Source organism: Macrobrachium rosenbergii, chromosome 15 (assembly GCF_040412425.1).
Source record: "Macrobrachium rosenbergii isolate ZJJX-2024 chromosome 15, ASM4041242v1, whole genome shotgun sequence".
Lineage (NCBI taxonomy): Eukaryota > Metazoa > Arthropoda > Malacostraca > Decapoda > Palaemonidae > Macrobrachium > Macrobrachium rosenbergii.
In genome coordinates, this window is record NC_089755.1 from 49,120,121 (window position 1) to 49,127,620 (window position 7,500).

The 7,500-nt window shown below is 35.7% G+C and overlaps 1 protein-coding gene across 1 annotated transcript in view; it reads left to right on the forward strand.

Annotated features, from left to right (window-relative positions):
* The window catches only part of LOC136846336 (nucleolin-like), a 9,425-nt gene extending 3,596 nt beyond the window's left edge, over positions 1-5,829 (forward strand). The window contains exon 2 of the mRNA XM_067117137.1: positions 5,560-5,829. Coding sequence (XP_066973238.1) covers positions 5,560-5,829 — 270 coding nt within the window. The remainder of the gene's footprint in view (positions 1-5,559) is intronic.
* The last annotated feature ends 1,671 nt before the right edge of the window (positions 5,830-7,500 follow it).

The window sequence follows — 7,500 nt, forward strand, 5'->3', positions numbered from 1 at the left end:
GAGAGAGAGAGAGAGAGAGAGAGAGAGAGAGAGAGAGAGAGAGAGAGAGAGAGAGAGAGAGAGAGACTGCCGATACCTGCACTGATCACGGATATGTTTAGAAAGCTGTTATAACCAGGAATCAAGAAAAGATAAGATTAAAAATTCCCGGAAACCCATAAAAAGGGAATTGTACGAACTCGAATCTCCCCTGCCTTTCTATTATGATAAGACACACATGCGAGCAAAAATAGTGGCCGAAGAAGAAGTCGTGGCCGAACTCTAAAAGGAGGTACGAAAAGATCAATATAGCGCGACCGTGAATACAAATCGTTTGTCCCGAAGTTTGAAATTCTCGTAAAAAGATGAAAACCTCGACTTTTAACTCTTACAGTCGATGGTGTATAACCCGAATACGAGTCGTTCTTCTTCATGTAAAATTTTTATATGAGACATTAAACCCTATGATCTTATGAGACAAGTTTTACTCGGATATTCGATAAACGTAAAAAACGTGTAAAACAAAATTTTACTCAGGTATTTGATACACGTAAAAAACGTGTAAAACAAACTTTTAATTTGATATTTGATACACGTCAAAACCGTGTAAAACAAAATTTTACTTAGATATTTGATAAACGTCAAAATCTTGTTAAAACAAGATTTTATTCAGATATTTGATAAAACGTAAAAAAACTTGTTAAAACAAAATTTTACTCAGACATTTGATAAACGTAAAAAACGTATAAAACAAAATTTAACTCGGATATTTGATAAACGTCAAAATAGTGTAAAACAAAATTTAACTCGGGTATTTGATAAACGTAAAAAACTTGTTAAAAAATTTACTCAGATATTTGATAGACGTAAAAAACTTAAAACAAAATTTTTCTCAGCTATTTGATAAACCAAAAAAACGTGCAAGTCAAGGCAATAGCGCATTAGCTATGAATGCTTCCCATGCCATAGCAGTCATTATCAAAATTTAAAAATAAAATAAGGATTCCTCTGTGCTTCAAGAAACGAAACCTGATTGGCTCCCTGATATACGTACACCTTAGAATGACATGTCAAAATTAAGGTACTCATATGGCCAAGTGTTTAGTGTGAAATAGTTCCTCGTTGGACGAGTCGGTAGAGTTCTTGGCTAGCACTCTGCTAGACCCGAGTTCGAGTCTCCGGCCGGCCAATGAAGAATTAAAGGAATTTATTTCTGGGGATAGAAATTAATTTCTCGGTATAATGTGGTTCGGATTCCACAATAAGCTGTAGGTCTCGTTGCTAGGTAACTAATTAGTTCTTAACCACGTAAAATAAGTCTAATCCTTCCGGCCAGCCCTAGGAGAGCTGTTAATCAGCTCAGTGGTCTGGTTAAACTAAGGTATACTTAACTTTTTTTTTAGTGTGAAATTCAACCAAACCCATCAAGAGATTCCAAACGGATATAAAGAATTACCAAACTCTAGCAGACAACAAAGTATATTTCAAAGTGAAATGTGCACTGAGGAAAAACGTCATAAGTGCACATACCAAAATGCCACCTGAACCACTACCCAGTGTGGGAAGATTTATGTTTATAGAACTGGTCCGTATCACAACAATCAAAAGAATGGCGTCAGGTTAATGGGAAATGTATTCATTAACCGATTTCAATTTCCGATTTGGCACACGTGCGCATATTTCCAAGAGAGAGGGTATAAACAAGGACGTTTTTGAAAATGAAATGCGAAGTGTGACAGGTTCTAATAAACGTTAATATTTTAGCACTGTAGCTCTAGAAATTAAGATCCTGAAAAATATGACAACTGAAAATTGAGGCATCTGAGCTGCGATGGATCAACAAATTTTAAAGGGAAGGTGATGAAAAGTAAATAAATAAAAAACTAACTAGCATTTAGTTAAGAAAAAGCTACAACAGAAAACCAAGCTTAAGTGAAAAAATATAAAATTAGGAGCCTTCAACCTTCATTAAGGTACTGAAAAGTTATTACAAAGTGTTTATAAAAAAAATGCAAGTAAAAAATATGCCAAAGGTGCAATCGAGTTTACTGTACAGCGTATAATGCTGTATGAAACTCTCAGCCATGGCCCATGACACTCTCAGCCGCGGCCCATGAAACACTCAGCCGGGACCAGGTCGTGGCTTGTGTTGTTCAGACGCACAATCATGCCTAATTTTAACCTTAAATAAAAATAAAAACTAATGAGGCTACAGGGCTGCAATTTGATATGTCTGATGATTGGAGGGTGGATGATCAACATACCAATTTGCAGCCCTCTAGCCCCAACAGTTTTGAAGATCTGAGGGCGGACAGAGGAAAAACGAACGGACAGACGAACAGCCATCTCAATAGTCTTCTTTTACAGAAAACTAAAAAGAGTAAAAACAAAAAATTAAAAGCGCAATTACAATGTAAACTGTAAATCTGGGGGGTCTTCCTTGGGCATCGTCGTTTCCTGAAGGCGTCTTCTTGTTGTTGGATAAGTAATCGAGTCGTTTGCTTGCCGAAGCAGCAATTTCATCTAAAATATCTAACGGCAGACTTAGGCTTTCAGGCAGAATTAAGCGATCTGTGAAAATGTCTTCAGAGTGAAGGCTTCGTTTCCTTGAAGTGCACCCAACTGCCTGCAGAGTGCCTCCTCTACTATTCTTCGTTTATTGGTATTTTGCATCTTGCAGATAATCTTGCCTTGTGAAAAGAAATCTGATTATGATAATAATAATAATAATAATAATAATAATAATAATAATAATAATAATAATAATAATAATAATAATAATAATAATAATAATAATAATAACTTATTTACATTTTTATTTATTTATTTATTTGTCAACTTATCGGTTTTTCTAATAACTGATTTCTTCTTTCTGCATTTCCCTTCATCTTCTGTTGCTTCTTTCGAATGAACACCATAGTCTTTGGAAGCTCGAATTTCAAGTCAATGGCCTCTGCGGACTTGTTCCTACAAGTGTTTCTATGTTCAGCTAATCTGAAAGAGTAATCTCTTCCGGTCTCCCCGACGTACACTTTGGCACAGTCTTTACAGGGAATTATGCAGACCCCTGAATTTCATTCAGGAATCTTAAAAAAAAAAATCTTGGAAAGCTTCTGTTCTAACGAGTTGTTAAAAGAAAACTAAATTAATTTTCTCTTGATTAAAATTCTTGCTTATTATCTTTTTCAGGATTACTAATTCTTTAGAATAATACGCTTTTGAAACCTTTTTTAAGCTAATCTGGGTTTTATTACTATTGTTATAGAATAACCACTTGGCAGGGGATAAGGCTTTGGAAATAATATGTGTTGGATATCCTAACTGATTAGATATTGTTCAACATCTTTTTATATAATAAATCTTTGTTTCCAAAACGACATCATCTCAATTATTCATGTTCACTTATCTCCCAAGTCGGTTTATTTGACACGACTGTAATTCTTGAATGCCAAACAACTGCGCTACGGTCCTGTAAATTAGTCACGAAAAATCGGGCGTTTTCTTTTAGACAGGAAACAGATCAAAGCCATATATCTGCGTCCCATCAAAACATTCCTAAAGGGGAAACTATGCCCTTTTTCATTAGCAAACTAGTTATTTCATTTATTGTCTTGATTTATGGAAGTGGATTCACACAAGAAATTGATGTTAAATACGATTCCACATGCCTTAAATATTATAAGCAATGTTATAAAAATTAAATAATAATATGGTGATCTGGGAGTTTTAAAATCTGAAAAGACAGCAACGTATTACACCTGAATAAGAAAAAAATCATCCTTAATACACCACAAAAATATTTATCGAAAATATTTCAAACCTTTCAAAATCTAATATATTGGAAAAATATACATCCACAAAATTTTAAATCTTTCACACTCTATGTTGCGAAAATATTCATCGTCAAAATTTTGAATCTTTCAGAATCTGATATATTGGGAAAATGTTCACCCTTAAAATTTTAAATCTTTCAGAACCTAATACACAGCAAAACTATCTATCCTTAACATTTAAAATCTTTCAGAATCTATTATATTGCAAGAACGTCTATCCTTGAAATTCTAAATCTTTCAAATTCAGAAAAGTAAACTCGATGTTTTAGTGGATGAATCCGAGCTGCCTTTTCCCTTTTCAGCCGAAACTAAAAACCCGATCACTGCAAAAGAGGGAATAAAAAAAAACTGGCAATTGGAGAGGAAGGAACACATGAGCTCTGGGGGTCCGTTACATGCATCACTATACAACTGGTCAATTGGAACATAAAATAGAACAAACAGGAAAGGCAAAAATGAAAGGTGCGTATGTATGTGTATGTATATATACATGTGTGTGTATATGTCTGTGTGTATGTGTGATGTATGTATGTATATATATATATATATATATATATATATATATATATATATATATATATATATATATATATATAACAACACATACACACAGACATATACACACATGTATATTTTTATACACACATATATATATATATATATATATATATATATATATATATGTATATATATATATATATATATATATATATTATATATATATATATATATTAATATATATAATATATATATATATATATATATATATATATATATGTATGTATGTATGTATGTATGTATGTATGTATGTATGTATGTATGTATGTATGTATGTGTGTGAGAGAGAGAGAGAGAGAGAGAGAGAGAGAGAGAGAGAGAGAGAGAGTGTGTGTGTATACATACTTAATTAGCAGGTAACACATGCATTACCCACATACCTTTGAAGATGACATAGATGACATGGTCGCAACAAAACTTCAACAGAGAGAAAACCAAAAAAAAAAGCAATATAGCTGTCATGAATTTTCATCAAAATAAAAAGAGCCAAAAGCTTTCGTAAAAGAACGCTAAAATACGTTCCTATTCATTCGTTAAAAATTACCCCACCCCCTTTTTATTTCTGGGGGGGAAGGGGGGGTTGGGAAAGATGGGGCTACAAGCATAATACAAATCCCAAGACACGGCGGATGTCATCCCAAGGAGAATGAAACGGACTCAGAATTGTAAAGGCAAAATTGGAGCACGAAAATGCGCCAGTTGAGCCCTTTGTATCGGAGCAGGAAGTCAAGCAAAAACAGCCAATAAAACTCCTTTCCCTCCCTAATCTTTGCCTCTGTTCTCAAGCTTTATCCAGCTTTATCCCATTCTTATTTCCTCTTTTGTTATTCGTTATTCCTCCTGGGTTAAATCACCCGCTTTTTCTAATCTCTCCCCCACCCTTTTTTTTTCCTCCAGTCCATTCCCAGACACTGCCACCTGTTCCTCCTTCAGTCTATTCCTTCTATCTACTCTCCAGGGTTCCCTCACCCGTTTTCCTGCTTCACCCTCCAATTTCCCCTCACTCGTTCCCTCCTATCACCCCAGCTCGTTTCCACTAACCTCTTTTCCCAGTTTCCTCCGCTTTCACGTCCATTTTTTTTTATATATTTCCTCTTCTACCTCTCCGCATTTTCCTCCAACCTCACCCCCCCTCCCCCCTTCCGCCCGACAACATACTCCTCCAGCCTGACAACCTTCTTCTTTCAAGCTTCCCTCCACCTTCCCTTCAACCCTCCTTCCTCCCCATGGAGAAGATCTCCTACGCCTCATGATGGGAGAAGGGCTGCTACGTGAAGAAGAAGAAGAAGAAGAAGAAGAAGAAGAAGAAGAAGAGGAGGAGGAGGAGGAGGAGGAGGAGGAGGAGGAGGAGGAGGAGGAGGAGGAGGAGGAGGAGGAGGAGGAGAGCCGTTTCTCGAGAGATATTCAGAACGCAATTTTGCTGGAAGAAATCGGGAACGATTTGAGGACGCTGAACTGAAGATGATCACTTCGGAAATCAATATCCGAGCATAAATATTTATTGAAACTCGAAAGACAAGAGATGGTAAATATGATCGTCAATATTTACAGAGAGCTGGATGACAAATAAATATTTATTGATAACTCAATAACAAGGAATGGTAAACCTGAGAAATGTTGACAAAGATGTGGATGATGAAACATGTAAAATCTGGCAAAAAATTTTCACAAGCCATTATTAAAACAAGAAGTAACATTATAGACAAAAAGAAAGAGGTAAAAACAGGCTTTAAAAAACGCAAAACACTCAGCAATTAAAAGAAGGAATAACAGACCGGAAGGATGGATCAGTGTCTCCCGAGATGGTTTGGACATGTTGGAGAAATGGAAGACGGCTGGCTGAAGAAAAGAGAGTATAATTCTGAAGTATTAAATTGGAAGAGGAGAGGACGATCTAGAAAGTGTTGGATAGATGGAGTGAAAGAGGTATGGTAAAGGAAGGTTCTTTACTATCCGGGAAGACCATGAGATGAATGGTTCATTGTTATGTTGGGTGGTTCAACATCCTGCTGATAAGCCATTCTTTACTGATGTATCTGGCAGATATATTGTAGGATGTTTCTTGCGTCTACAGCTAACCTATGAACGTGGCAGTAACCACAGAGTTGTTTTTTTCTCTGTAAGTATACTGTAAGTATAATTTGTAAATATAATGAACGTCATTTTTCCTCTGTAAGTATACTGTAAGTATAATTTGTAAGTATAATGAACGTCATTAACTGCATAAGTGACATGCACACAAACAGAGCACACCTTTGTCACAAAGTCAACTTGATGCAAAACGGCAATAATGATGATGATGATGATGATGATGATGATGAAGATTATGAAGATGGCGATAATGGTGACTGCGACTGCGATTAGCCATTCTAAGGCAGAGAGAAAAAGCGCCTCCAACTTCCCAAAGGACGAAAAAAAAAATCCTTAAAAAAAAAATCTTAACAGGCAACAAACTTTGATGCTGCAGACTTTGCACAAGTTCAGAAAAATTATACTTCTTAAAACGAGAGAAGACGATGACGACGACGCTGGCGGAGGAAGGAACGAACCTCAGCTTTTCACAAAAAAAAAAAAAAATACAAAACTGAAAAGATTTTCCCGCAAAAGACATTTTTTTCCAATCGTTGCTGTTGTACTTTTTGTTCACGATGACCGTTTTCCCAGTCGTTCCTGTTAAATTCTGTTCACAATGACTTTTTTCCAATCGTTGCTGTTGTACTTTCTGTTCACGATGACCTTTTTTTTTCCAATCGTTGCTGTTGAATTCCGCTCAGAATTACCGATTTCCCAATACTTGCTGTTAAATTCTGTTCACAATTACTTTTTTTCCCATCGTTGCTGTTAAATTCTGTTCACCATGACTTTTTTTCAAATCGTTGCTGTTGAATTCTGTTCAGAACGACCGTTTTCCCAATCGTTGCTGTTAAATTCTGTTCACAATGACTTTTTTTCAAACGTTGCTATTGTACTTTCTGTTCGTGGTGACTTTTCCAATCGTTGCTGTTAAATTCTGTTCACAATGACTTTTTTCCAATCGTTGCTGCTAAACTCTGTTCACAATTACTTTTTTCCAATCGCTGCTGTTGAAATTCTGTTCACAATAACTTTTTTCCAATCGTTGGTGCTGTCC